Source organism: Bufo gargarizans, chromosome 2, assembly GCF_014858855.1.
Source record: "Bufo gargarizans isolate SCDJY-AF-19 chromosome 2, ASM1485885v1, whole genome shotgun sequence".
NCBI lineage: Eukaryota > Metazoa > Chordata > Amphibia > Anura > Bufonidae > Bufo > Bufo gargarizans.
Window position 1 is genome coordinate 4,740,071 of NC_058081.1, and position 14,954 is coordinate 4,755,024.

General features: G+C 39.9%; 1 protein-coding gene across 1 annotated transcript; it reads left to right on the plus strand.

Annotated features, from left to right (window-relative positions):
• The first annotated feature begins 1,630 nt into the window (after positions 1-1,630).
• LOC122929203 (olfactory receptor 1468-like) lies at positions 1,631-2,656 on the plus strand. Its single transcript, XM_044282709.1, has one exon. It carries the CDS (start codon positions 1,631-1,633, stop codon positions 2,654-2,656), a length of 1,026 nt encoding a protein of 341 aa, XP_044138644.1.
• Positions 2,657-14,954: the final 12,298 nt, after the last annotated feature.

The window sequence follows — 14,954 nt, forward strand, 5'->3', positions numbered from 1 at the left end:
TTAGTAGAAGCTGCACCTCTTTGTTCATCCATGGTTTCTGATTTGGGTACATTGTGATATGCTTTTCTGTGGTAGCATTGTAAATTGTGGTGTAGATGTATTCCAGTAGTGAGTACGTGTAAGAGTCGAAGTTAGTATGAGAGCCACAGGTGGCCTGAGAGGCAAACAATGCTTCAGTCCGACTAGCTTGATAGCATTGTCAGATATTCTACTGTGTAGCCATGTTTCCATGAATATCATGACATAACAATCCATAAGTGTCTGTTGTCAGTGATCGTAACTGTCGTAAATCATCCATTTTGTTCACCAGGGACCACACATTAGCAAGGAAAATGCTGGATGAATAAAGCCGGTGCAGTGTTAGCCTTAGCTTAGCTATTAGCCCGTCGCACTTCCCTCGCCTTTGTTTGCTGTCCCTGCGCCATCGTCGATCACTTCCAGTCGGCCGAATAGCCTGTGAAGCGTCGGGTGTTCTTATTTCATTGATGAGTCGAAGGTTGCTGATAAAACATTCGGAGTTGTGTAATCCTATATCCAAAAGCTCTTGTCTGGTGTAAGATGTAAAAGTGAAGCTGTTCTGAACGAACAGACCCGAAATGAGTAGAAATAACACAGGTGTGCATCATATTAGTGCCACCTTTCTGCCAAATACTCTCCCAATAATTGTGGAAGGAGGGACGTGTTTTTCTTTCCACCTTTTCTTTGAATGGTGGTTTACTTTTTGCCCAAAAAATAAAAACTCCATATTGAAATGTGCGGTGTCTTTTCAAGTCAGTCGTGGTAATTTATTTTATGCAAGATAAGGAGTAAGGACCACACAACTGATATTCAGGTCCTGAGAAATACAAATTATTGGGAGGGTTCACTTTCTTTTTACTATGACTGTTCATATAAAATACATGGAAACATTTTCCTACTTCATTTTTAAATTTCATATTCTTAAATCTATAGAGGTCAAATTAAAATAAAATGTGAGTGTTCCCCTCAGAGACAGTTAGTGAAATCTCCCTGGCTTTGTTACACCATTTGTTCTAATATTTTGTCTATAAAAGGGAACTAATCAGTAATAATCTTATGTATTGTCTTTATCTCAGACAAGAAAACATTGATCCGCTCCATTACACAAAGAAGAAAATGAATCTTCCTCCTCAGATTCTCTGGGGACTCCGTGTTATTATGTGTTCCCCACTGTAATATAGCATACAGAAGATTCAGGCTGATCTGGTTTGGAAATCTAAAGAATAACATTTATTTGTTCATTTCTTAATTTTTCTTAAATGTGATTTCTAAAGCGTCCTACCTTGTCTACAGTGAAACTTTACAAAAAAATTATTTCTTATCATTTTCAACTACTTAAAAAGAGGAAAACTGGATTATTCTCATCATTATCCTGCAAAAAAAATTGACAGTTGAAGATTAAGTGACAATCAATAGTAACATTTATTTTTTATTTTTAAAAAGTTAAGTAAAAAACTTTGCACATTTTTTATATTTTTATTTTATCTACTTGACCAAACGACCAGATCACATCTCTTTCACACTAGTGAACTACAGAGAAATAAACTTCAGCATTTATTTTTTATTTTTGTTTTTTTGTTAATTTTTAAGTTCTTTTGAAGTCTTTGTGACTATGCAGTTCTGCAATTCCAGCGTGGTGACTGAGATCTTGCTTTTGGGATTTCAGAATTTACAGAGTCTTAAAATTTGCTTCTTTCTCCTGCTTCTAATCATCTTCTGTGTGACGGTATGTGTAAACCTCCTCATCATTCTGTTGGTGTCCTACAGCAGATCTCTCCACTCTCCCATGTACTTCTTCCTCACACAGCTCTCCTTCACAGATATTCTCCTCACTATTACCATTGTACCCAGCACGCTTCAGACTGTGTTGAATGAAGGACGTTCTCTGTCTCTTATTAGATGTGTAACTCAATTTTATTGTTATTCAGCCTCAGAATCCTTTGAATGTCTTCTTCTGAGTGTGATGTCCTATGACCGGTATCAGGCCATCTGTAACCCTCTACATTACACCTCAGTCATGGACCTCAGGTTTTGTATAAAAGTCGTTCTCTTGTGTTGGGTGATGGTTTTTGCTGTTATATTGACTGTTGCAATAACAATGAGTCATTTGTGGTTCTGTGGACCAAACATCATTGACCATTTCTTCTGTGATTTTGATCCCATAATTGAACTTTCCTGCTCAGATACATTTTTTATGAAACTAGTAGACATGTTATTTGCAGTGCCAATTGTGGTTTTTCCATTTATTGTGATTCTGGTCTCATATGTGTATATTATTATCACCATACTAAAGATCCCATCTGTGACCGGGAGGCAGAAGACCTTTTCCACCTGCAGCTCTCACCTGGCCGTGGTATCTTTATATTACGGCTCACTTAATATGATATATTTACTCCCAAATAAGAAAGGTGTAAAGAAAACCCTCTCCCTGTTCTACACTGTAGTGACTCCACTTCTCAATCCTATTATCTACAGTCTGAGTAATAGAGACATTAAGCAGGCCTATAAGAAGTTAAAAACCAGCATATCTTCTGCCCTTCAAGGGAGATTCATTGCAATTTCAATGAACATTGCAACAAACATTGTGACAAGTAGGTACTCCGATGTCATGTATGCAGCTTCACGTATGTGCAAATGAGTTACTTTGTTAACAAACCTTTTTGTCTATTATGTTTTGAGACATACATGTATTCCTAATATTTTTTTCAAAGCAGTAGATGTTTCTTCAGAGATTACCTTCATTATCAGAGGTGCTCTTCTCACTAAAATGACAGTTTGTTAAGTATGTATATATATTTTTTGCAAACTTTTTAGCAAGTATCTTAAAGACATGTAAGAACACTGTCAACTGTCAGGTTTCCTGATGCGGTTTTGGAAGCCAAAAACAGACTTAGGCTTCGTTCACATCACCATTCAGCCTTTCCATTCTCCTGCCCCGTTTAGGTGCAGGAAAATGGAAAGTACCGATTCGGGCCCCATAGACTATAATAGGGTCTGTTAGGTTTCAGCTCAGAAGAAGATTTTTGAAGCGGAGACAAAATTCCTGCATGCACAACTTTTGTCTCCGCTCCAAAGTCTTCTACTGAGTAGTGTTGTTCGAGAATATTATAATCACAAATTTTTATCCCGAATATTAGAACTTTGAGAATTTGCTCATATCTAAAATATAGTGCTATACCTTCGTAATCAGAAATATTCTAGATTTTTTTCATCAGTACCCATGATCCCTCACTGCTTCTTGCTTATGGGACAATGAGAAGGCTGCAATATCTATGACTTTAGGAGTAGTGTTGATCGTAAATTTTTGTATTGCAAATTTTTTTGCAATTTTTCCAATTGCCGATTTTTGCAATCAAGAAAATAATGACTAGAGATCACAAATTCTCAAATTTCACGAATATTCGGCCAAATATTCACAAGATATCGAAAATTCTAATATTGCCCCTGCCGCTCATCACTGCTTCTGAGCAGAAACCTAACGGACCCCATTATAGTCTATGGGGCCCGTGCGCTCCGTTCAGCTCAGTTATGTGCCAAATCCATCCTTTCAGTTTTCCTGCACCTAAACAGGGCAGGAGAATGAGAAGGCTGAACTGTGATGTGAACAAAGCCTTAAGCAAAAAAAAAAAATATAAAGGAATATAGGGTTGCTCAACCAGAAGTAATTATGGGTAGGTGCACTGCTAAAAGACTCACCCAATCTAGTAGTAAATAAATAAATAGTAGCAGGAAACACTTACAAGTGGCGTACATATTTATTAACTAAAATCAGGACAAATGCCTAAAATGATAACCAGCAAAAAAAAAATAGCAATGAATATAAAAAAATATATATAAAATGAATGGTGATAGATCCAGGAGCATACACAAACAAATAAATTAATATCCCATAAATATCATAGTAAATATAGCAGCACCTGAGTTGATGAGTGTTCCAATTCACAGAGGGGGATAAGACAAGTTCAGTTCACTTCCATAATGTAATATAATTGGAGCAGCATAGAATAGGAGAATAGATATGTATATGTATCCAAGTTCACCGTAATTTGTAGCAATATAGACAGGGTGACAGTAGTTGGTAAGTAACTATCGATGTCAGCGCTTTGATCTTTTAATGAAATTTGCAATATAACAGAGACAGCAGGCAGTTAGTGGAGGACCTGCAATAAGGGCAAGAGGATCTCAAGCCGGTATACCTCAGTGCGGCGTCCCGCGTGTTCTTTGGTATTTAAACCGGCGCTTACCTCTCCAGAAGTTTTTTCCTCTGCAGTCCTGTTAATCCTGTATGTTGTCCGTGTCTTCGTGCAGGCTTTCTCGACGTCTCACGTGGGATAGTGCTCGTGAATGCGATGCTTCAACGTAGTCCTGACGTCAGCGATGACACAGAGATTACCTCCTACACGTAGTTCAATGTCCAGAGGCGGTGCGTTACGTTTAATGGAATGCCTGTATAAGGATATTCACATAGCTGTGTCCATGCGCTTTGTAGTTATGAGATAATCCTATAATTATTTGTCTTTGGCTTGCAAGAGAAGTTCACCCCCATGTCACCACCAGACATCTGAGAAGCTCTGACAGACGTTCTTCAGAACCTCCTGCTTGAGGTTCTTTTGTTTTGCTTTCATTTTGTCATCTCGTTTCCCTCTCTCAGCTGTCATGTAGTTGCACTGATTGCATCCCTTTAAATACCCTCCCATACTGCATCACTTTGCGTTTTATACAACTTCCTGGAGTGTGTGCATGCTGGATGCTACTACTGATTCTTCTACAGATAAGTTTGTTCATTCATTTGTGTTTTCCTGTTTGCTGGATCCTACTCACTATTATAGGGTGTTCAGGTGTCATACAGTCGAGGAACGAGGGTATGCAATAATCTACCATAGAGATTTTTGCATAGGCTGAGCAGTAAGGGAGAGAGCCAGGGCTGTTACAGGGCTTACCCTTTGGTTCCTTAGTTTTGGATCCAGTCAGTCGGATCTTCATTTTGTGTCTTCTAGTTTTCTGTACACCTTCCGTGACACCCCAACTTCCTCATATGCGTTTCGGGACCTATAGTCCCTTCATCAGTGAGTGGGGGTAACATATTCTGTGCTGATTTTATAGGGTACGAACATCAACGCTAAATGTCTAGATCGATTTCACCTGGTATTTGATTGATCTATGGGTGTTCTTTCCAAAACTGTGAATTTGGATTCACTTAAACCATGCATTATATAAGAAATGTAAAGCAATTAGTCGAAAATTTGGCAATATATTATATGTAAAACATAACAATATTTCATCAATATTCTCATGCGGCAATGCTGCTTTTTTTTTTGCGATTTTAGCTTTCTGGGATTTTTTGTATGTAATTGTAGTTTACAAAGTTGTTGTTTAAAAATGTATAGTTATAGAGATATATAAACAAATTGAAATATATTAATTAAAATATATAGTAAGAAACTTTGATAAAAAATCTTTAATAAAAAATCCCTTCATAAAAATGTTTTCTATAATTACTTTAGAAACTTATACATCTTTCCTTTTATTTAAAAAAATATATTCTTCCACATACAAAGATATTAACGGCATATATATCTAAGTATAATCCATAAGGAATATTTTGTTTTTCTTTCAAGTGGAAGAATTCTTTTCAAGAGGTTAGATGAGAGTGGGAACCCTTCACCAAGAGAAAACCCGTCCGACTAATAGTAACAGACGGGTTCTCTGTCGATGAATGGCACCCACCCAAAAACATCACAGAAAGACAAATAATTCAAATTCTGCATTGAGGCATTTGGGTATAATGGAGTCAAACTGAAAAATCCATCTCGATTCTAGACGGGACATATTGCAAATATGGTTCCTGCCCCTCCAGTTCTTTTTTACTTTTTCTATTTCTACAAATTTCAACCCCTTAGTATCTTGGTTGAAAAAAAAATAGTCATATTAGTCCTTTGATACACCCTCTCTTTTTCTGATCCACTTTGGCTTCCAAAACTGCATTAGGAAACCTGACCATAAGGCTGTTCATTGAGGGTATCCTCAGGGTGTATAATGCATTGCAATGTCTGCTGTGGATTTTGCTGTGGATTCATAGCAAAATCTGCACTTGAAATCTGAATGACATAGCAGATCTAAGGAACGCTTACAGTCATGGCTCAATGATGTAGTGTAGCCTCTTGTTACTAGGATGCCTAGATATTTGAAAGAATCTAAAGAGGTGTTGAAAGTCATGGAAATGAGAAACCGCTTGGGTCACAACTGAAGTTACTTCACTAAACTATTCCTTATCATATAGTGTTGAGGAAGGGTTGAAAAATATGTATATATATATATATATATATATATATATATATATACTGTATATGAAAAGAAAAAAAGCAGCACACATTAAACACGGGTGCAAGTCCTCCTGGGGGCCTGAGACCAAGATCCCAAATGTATATAGAAGAAAAAGGCAGCACTCCAAATTGTGATGAAAAAAAGTGGACGGTTTATTCACCCATCTAGAAGCAATGTTTCAGCCCTCTCATTTGAGCCTTTGTTCAGCTGAATAACATGTGCATGGTGGCATACATAAATAGTGTAGACAATTTCATAATTACAAATTGATAGTTGAACAATAAAGTGCAAGTGCGTCAAGAGTATAACAGTGTTAAAAATACAATTAATTTGTCGCCATGATTATACCCCAACTAGTTGTGAACATGATCATATGAAGTACATATCCTGATCGGTACAGTGAAAAAATCAATAACCATACATAATTACCAATCCAATATAGTAAAGTGTACACAGTTTGTGTCAATAACAAATCAATTAAAACATTAAAAACCTTGAATGAGTCACGTTAGATCATAGAGACCTGGTGGAATCTGCTGGCGTCCGGAAAAGCAATAGGCGCATGCGCCGCTCCATGTGTTCTCGCGAGACACGTGATAATAGCAGAGACTATGGGAACCACATTAAAGATGGCCGCTGTCCAACTTTACATCAGGGCGCATGCTCATGCCCATACAGGCCGGCAAGTTCCCTATACAGAATTACAAGACACACTTACAGTGTCCAGAGCTCCAGTTTAAAGCAGATAAAACCGATCCACAAACAGAAGATCGGCGGGTGAGCACCAGTCTCCGTATTGGAATGTCTGTATCAGGGGGGCATCACGGCCTGTCAAACCGCATACACCCCTCTGTCCAGACCTGTCAGCATGTCTGCTCTATGACAAGAACCCACCACACTGACGAACCCACCACACTGACGATAGCACATGGCTGAAGTGGTGGCTCACATAGACGACAGACTCCTCAAGATGTGTCATGTAAAGATTTGCATAGGTCGGCGCCACATTGGAGCCCATCGCGGTCCCCCGCAATTGCAGAAAAAAATCATCTTGAAACAGAAAATAATTGCGAATTAGGACAATTAATCATTTTGGGATACCACTTTTGGAATTTTCTCAGAATAGTGACAATCCCCATCTGTGATTTGATGCCACTCTAGCCCCAATTGGGACTTGAGTGACATTGACTCCTGATGGTAGGATTTGTCTAGTTGACATCTATTATAATATTGTATATCATGTATAGTGTTGAGCGTGAATATTCGAATTGCAAATTTTTTTCTCGAATATCGTAACTTTGAGATTTCGCGAATATTTAGAATATAGTTCTATATATTCGCGAAATCGAATATTCATTTTTTTTTTATTGTTATATTTTTTTCTTTCCCACTTCCCTAAAGTTGTTCTTACCTGTCCTTTGGATTCCTGGCTTCCTGGCTGCTCCAGTCAGTGCCCGTTGCCGCTTCTGCCGACTTCCGTGCTCATGGAGCGTCCCCATCACCATGGGAACGTCTCCATATACTAGAATGTACTGTCGGATTTGAGAATTACGTTGAAATCGCAATTCGATTATTTCAAGTTATAATAATCGAATTGCGATTTCAACTTAGCACTGCTATATTCCATATTCGTTAATTCTAGCCTAATATGGAATATAGCAGTGCTAAGTTGAAATCGCAATTCGATTATTATAACTTGAAATAATCGAATTGCGATTTCAATGTAATTCTCAAATCCGACAGTACATTCTAGTATATGGAGACGTTCCCATGGTGATGGGGACGCTCCATGAGCATGGAATATAGCAGTACTAAGTTGAAATCGCAATTCGATTAATTTAAGTTATAATAATCGAATTGCGATTTCAACTTAAGCACTGCTATATTCCATATTCGTTAATTCTAGCCTAATATGGAATATAGCAGTGCTAAGTTGAAATCGCAATGCGATTACTTTGAGTTATATTAATCGCATTGCGATTTCAACTTGGACCTGGTTTACTATGGTAGGCTTCAATGGCTTGGTAGAATTAGCGAATATGACGAATGTATTCGTCATATTCCACAAAACGAAGATATTCTCCATCTTCATTTTAGCTACCTATTCATCAACTTCACGAATTCTAGCAATCATATAGGAAAGTTGACTATAGAGACAGCTAAGTTTAATTCGCTAAGCGATTATATTACTTAGCTTTTTTTTTAATAAATAGAATAATTATAATAATTATCAGGTATTATAATTATTCTATTTATAAAAAAAAAAAAGCTAAGTAATATAATCGCATAGCGAATTAAACTTAGCTGTCTCTATAGTCAACTTTCCTATATGATTGCTAGAATTCGTGAAGTTGATGAATAGGTAGCTAAAATGAAGATGGAGAATATCTTCGTTTTGTGGAATATGACGAATACATTCGTCATATTCACTAATTCTACCAAGCCATTGAAGCCAACCATAGTAAACCAGGTCCAAGTTGAAATCGCAATGCGATTAATATAACTCAAAGTAATCGCATTGCGATTTCAACTTAGCACTGCTATATTCCATATTAGGCTAAAATTAACGAATATGGAATATAGCAGTGCTTAAGTTGAAATCGCAATTCGATTATTATAACTTGAATTAATCGAATTGCGATTTCAACTTAGTACTGCTATATTCCATATTCGTTAATTCTAGCCTAATATGGAATATAGCAGTGCTAAGTTGAAATCGCAATGCGATTAATATAACTCGAAGTAATCGCATGGCGATTTCAACTTAGCACTGCTATATTCCATATTAGGCTAGAATTAACGAATATGGAATATAGCAGCAACCATAGTAAACCAGGTCCAAGTTGAAATCGCAATTCGATTAATTCAAGTTATAATAATCGAATTGCGATTTCAACTTTTTACGTATATTCTTAATATTGCTATAACTTCGTCTTTTAGAATATTCGTAATATTGCTCTAACTTCGTCTTTTAGAATATGACGAATATTCTAAAAGACGAAGTTAGAGCAATATTACGAAATTTTGTAAAATACACATATAGACTGTAATTTAGCTAATATACTGCTATAGTAATTTTTTTAACAGTGTACATATTTTACAAAACTTAAGTTCAGAAGAGGCAAAAAAAATTTGAGAAAAAAAGAATGATTATAGCACTATATTAGCTAAATTACAATCTATGTGTATTTTACTAAATTTCGTAATATTGCTCTAACTTCGTCTTTTAGAATATTCGTCATATTAAAAAAGACGAAGTTAGAGCAATATTACGAAATTTCGTAAAATACCGTTGCCTTATACTATTAAAAGAAAAAAATCGCAATACGCGATTAATTAAATCGCATATTATTTGCGATAATTGGAAAAATTACGAATATTCGATTTCGACGAATATAACACAAATATTCAATAGAATATTCGCGAAATATCGCAAAATCGAATATGGCACCTCCCGCTCATCACTAATAGGGAACTTGCCGGCCTGTATGGGCATGAGCATGCGCCCTGGTGTAAAGTTGGACAGCGGCCATCTTTAATGTGGTTCCCATACTCTCAGCTATTATCACGTGCCTTGCGAGAACACATGGAGCGGCGCATGTGCCGATTGCTTTTCCGGACACCAGCAGATTCCACCAGGTCTCTATGATCTAATGTGACTCATTCAAGGTTTTTAATGTTTTAATTGATTTGTTATTGCCACAAACTGTGTACACTTTACTATATTGGATTGGTAATTATGTATGGTTATTGATTTTTTCACTGTACCGATTAGGATATGTACTTCATATGATCATGTTCACAACTTGTTGGGATATAATCATGGCGACAAATGAATTGTATTTTTAACACTGTTATACTGTCACGACGGACGTGCACTCAGTACAAAAGATAACACACCAACCAGGCTCTGGACGAGAGACGGGGGAAGGGTCACCTCCTAGCTTATTCCTGACCTCTTTCCCTGCACTGATTAGCCCACAAGCAGACCTTGAAGGTAGGTGTGCTGTGTCCTCCAGCCTGGGCTGACAAAACCCTGAACCGCTGAAATACCGCTGGCGCATTCGTCAACCCAAAAGGCATTACCAGGTTCTCAAAATGACCCTCGTGCGTATTGAAGGCCGTTTTCCACTCATCCCCCTCCTTGATCCTGATCAGATTGTATGCTCCTCTCAAATCCAACTTGGAGAACACCTTGGCTCCAACAATCTGATCAAAAAGATCAGAGATCAAAGGCAGGGGATATGGATCCCGGACTGTAATACGGTTCAACTCCCGGAAATCCAAACACGGTCTCAGTGATCCATCTTTCTTCTTCACGAAGAACAAACCTACTGCCACTGGAGACTTAGATGGTCTGATATGACCCTTTGCCAAACTCTCGGTGACATACTTCCGCATGACCTCTCTCTCGGGTTGAGAGAGGTTGTAAAGCCGAGACTTAGGCAACTTAGCCCCCGGAATGAGATTAACTGGACAATCATAGTCTCGATGAGGGGGCAATTCCTGAGCCCCACCCTCCGAAAAGACATCCGAAAAATCCGAGAGATACTGAGGCAAGGCCGTAATGGACACTTCAGCGATAGATGTGACAAGACAATTATCCGAACAAAACTTGCTCCAACCAATGATTTATCTCGCTTGGCAGTCTATAATTGGGTTAGCGTATATTCCGGCGTATAAGACGACTGGGCGTATAAGACGACCCCCAACTTTTCCAGTTGAAATATAGGGTTTGGGCTATACTCGCCGTATAAGACTACCCCTCCAACAACATTTACTTTGGCATCAAGATCTGCAGGTAATTGTTGTGCAATTTTCGTCTTTTGCCTCAGTACCATACTATGCCTTTCCAAGAATCTAGTACACCAGGATGCAGTGGCCTTAAATCTGTTGCTGTGATCTGGGTTACATTTGGCTCACTGAAGTGCAAACAAACGTATTTTATTTTGTGTCACTACATAACCGTTTTGGCGATGCTCATTCACCATGTCTGCTACATGTTTTTCGAGTTCTGGCCAATGTGGGGTGCCTCTCCTTAATGCACACTTACCCCTTGGCATACTCTTTAATGCTTTTAATTTGCTTTCCAGTCGCAAACCATCTTTTCTGTTACTCCATATTGTCTTGCAGCAGCGCAGTTATTATGTTCCATGGCAAAGTTTACAACTTTAAATTTGAAACTGGCTTCATATTTCTTTCTTCTTGCTGGTAGAGCCATGATGGGGTCTTGACTGTTAGCCATTTGTATACTGTACTGTATGTACTGGTGCTATACTGTATGAACCGATGCAGATACTGGTGCTGTACTGTATGTACAGGTACAGATACTGGTGTTGTACTGTATTCACCACCACATGTATCTGCTCCCCAGATAGACTCTGTTTTTTCACCACAGATAAGATGCACACCAAACTTCATTAGAGATCCGCCAACATTAGAATTGGCTGAAGTGCAGATGCTCCTGCTCCCCCCCCTGCCTTCCCTCAGAATCGCCAATCCAACCCAGTATACAACAACCAGCCAATCACAGCAAGCGATGAACCGGTATTTTCTGTGCACACTGCATACAAAGCCTGCTTGGATTGGGTGGGTCAGCTCTCCCTGCCTGCCCAGCCCTCCCTGTCTTCAAGACGATCTGAGCGGTAGTACGCAATGTGATACTGCCGGCATGAGAAAACCACTGAGAGCAGGAAGAGGGGGCTGCTTCAGGAGCGGCTGGCCGGGATGCAGCACACGGTGGCTCAGCTAGAGGGCGCCTGTCCCTGAAGCTGGAGAAGGACAGCTTCTCCAGTCTTGCTAGGAAGTAAGTTTCAGCACGCTGTATACCGGCATATGAGACGACACCCGGCGTATATGACGACCCCCGACTTTTGAGAAGATTTTCATGTGTTAAAAAGTAGTCTTATACGCAGGAATATACAGTATGTCTAGACAACCATGGCAACCCCAACACTATTGGAGCTGGCAAATCCTTCATGACAAAACAAGAAATAATCTCAGCATGTGAATCACCCACCCTTAAATGAATACCAGGCTCCTTTGAGAAAGAGGGGAAGAATCAATTGCAAAAACACGAATCTCGTTCTCTAACGTGCAAGTACTTAGTCCCAGGTCCCTGAAGAAAAAGAAAGTCAATTAAATTTACCCCAGCACCACAATCAAGGAAAACATCAACAAACACATTTCTAGACTCTAGCGCCACCATAGCTGAAAGGAGAAAACGGGAACTGCAGGGAGCTTGCATACCAGTCTGCTCCACTGTACCATTCATACAACCAAGTGTGAGGGGAGTTTTTTTTTTCTCTTTTTTCTTTATCTCTTCACCCTGTGGTTTAACATAAGGACAAGAAAAAAATAAAATGACCCCTCTTCCCACAATAGAAACATAGATTGTGCACTTTTCGAAAGTCTCTACTATCAGAATGGCCAGAAATCTGACCTAACTGCATGGGTTCCTCCCCTACCCCAGAGTAACAAGCAATAACACCCTGGGCAGCTGGTGAAACAAAACCGCACGCGGGAGGAATTACCTGCACAGAGGGACCCTTACACCTCTCTCTGATACGTCTATCCAAACGTATAGCCAAAGACATTGCATTCTCCAAAGTATCTGGGTACTCATGAAAAGCCAGGGCATCTTTCAACCTTTTAGATAAGCCCTGACAAAACTGACTACGTTCCACCCCGACTCAGTAGCCACCTCCTAAACTCTGTGCAGTAAACCTCAGCAGTATGTTTACCCTGTAGTAAGTTATGTAATTTTGATTCTGCCATCGAAACTCGATCTGGGTCATCGTAAATCAATCCCAGGGCTTTAAAAAATTCCTCCACCGACCGGAGGGCCAGAGAACTGGGCGGCAGAGAAAAAGCCCAGGATTGCGCGTCCCCTTTAAGCAAAGACATGATGATACCCACCCTCTGATCTTCATTACCTGAAGAAAATGGGCACAATCTAAAGTACAAATTACATGACTCTTTGAAGCGGAAAAAATCATGCAAATTTCTCAGGAAGAGCGACTTTAGGCTCCCCAACAATTTGACCTGTACCTGCTGCCAGCACCCTCTGACACTGTGTGACCGAACTACGCAGATCCGCAACCTCTAGGGATAAACCCTGCATGCGGTCTACCAGTGCATCAATTGACGCCATCACAAAAGCGCATAGCAATGGCCGTCACAGTATGGCGGATTATAATGTCACGACGGACGTGCACTCAGTACAAAAGATAACACACCAACCAGGCTCTGGACGAGAGACGGGGGAAGGGTCACCTCCTAGCTTATTCCTGGCCTCTTTTCCTGCACTGCTCAGCCCACAAGCAGAACTTGAAGGTAGGTGTGCTTGTGTCCTCCAGCCTGGGCTGACAAAACCCTGAACTCCCTAAGATGGTGAAGTGGGGAGATAGGAGCAGTCTGCTCGCACAGAACCTGGATGGAATAGAAGACACAAACAACCGAACTAGAAATGACACTTATCTCTGAGAGCAGGAACTGACAGCCAACCTTCCCTCCAAGCTTCCCAGACCAAAATGAACAGTATAATCCACTCAGGGCACTGGGCAGTGTGCTATTTAAACTAATGACTCCACCCAGTGCACCTGAGAGAGGCGGATCCAGCACGGCTCCAAAGCAACCACTAACTTTGTGCTGCTATCCTGGCCAACCTCCGCACATCGTCAGAGTGGGGCATGACATATACACTTGACGCACTTGCACTTTATTGTTCAACTATCAATTTGTAATTATGAAATTGTCTACACTATTTATCTATGCCACCATGCACATGTTATTCAGCTGGACAAAGGCTCCAATGAGAGAGCTGAAACATTGCTGCTAGATGGGTGAATAAACCGTACACTTTTTTTCATCACAATTTGGAGAGCTGCCTTTTTCTTATATATATATATATATATATATATATATATATATATGCATGCAAACACGTACATGCATATAAAATATATGTGCATACACTAATATAAGATGCTGTGCGCAGATGTGCCGAGCTTCTGCGCACATCTGTCCTTAGTGTCCCCCAGGGGCTCATTGCAGCCCCTGTGGGGATTATGTCCCCTTATGTAGAATGTATTTATAATGCCCCCTTTAATACATATGTGTCCCCTTATAGAATTGTCCCCCCTTTATATGCCTCCTTAATATATATCCATAGGCCCCTTTATATTTACTGAAACCAGGTGCATCGGTGTCAATGTGCCCCAAGCATTCACACTGATGCAATCTGGTTCATTGCATCAGAATGACCGGACAAAGGTCCGGGTATCCTGATGACTACAAAGGACTCTGATTCAACAGAATCGGAGTCCTTTGTTTTAATTATCTCCAGCGCTGCTGGAGATAATTACAGTACGTATAACAGAAAGAAGGTAGAAACCTCCCCTCCTTCTATTATGCGCATTCCGGGAGCGCGATTACTATAGCGCTGCCTTGAATGCAAATTGATACAGGTGGGAGATCAAAGGCTTCTCCCGCCTGGCAGCAAGGGGCCGACCCGGCGAGCACATGCAGGGACGCGCGGGCTGGAGCGGTGATGTCATATCACCGCGCCGGCCTACGTGCCCTTGCCTGTGGCGCATGTGCACGCGCCACAG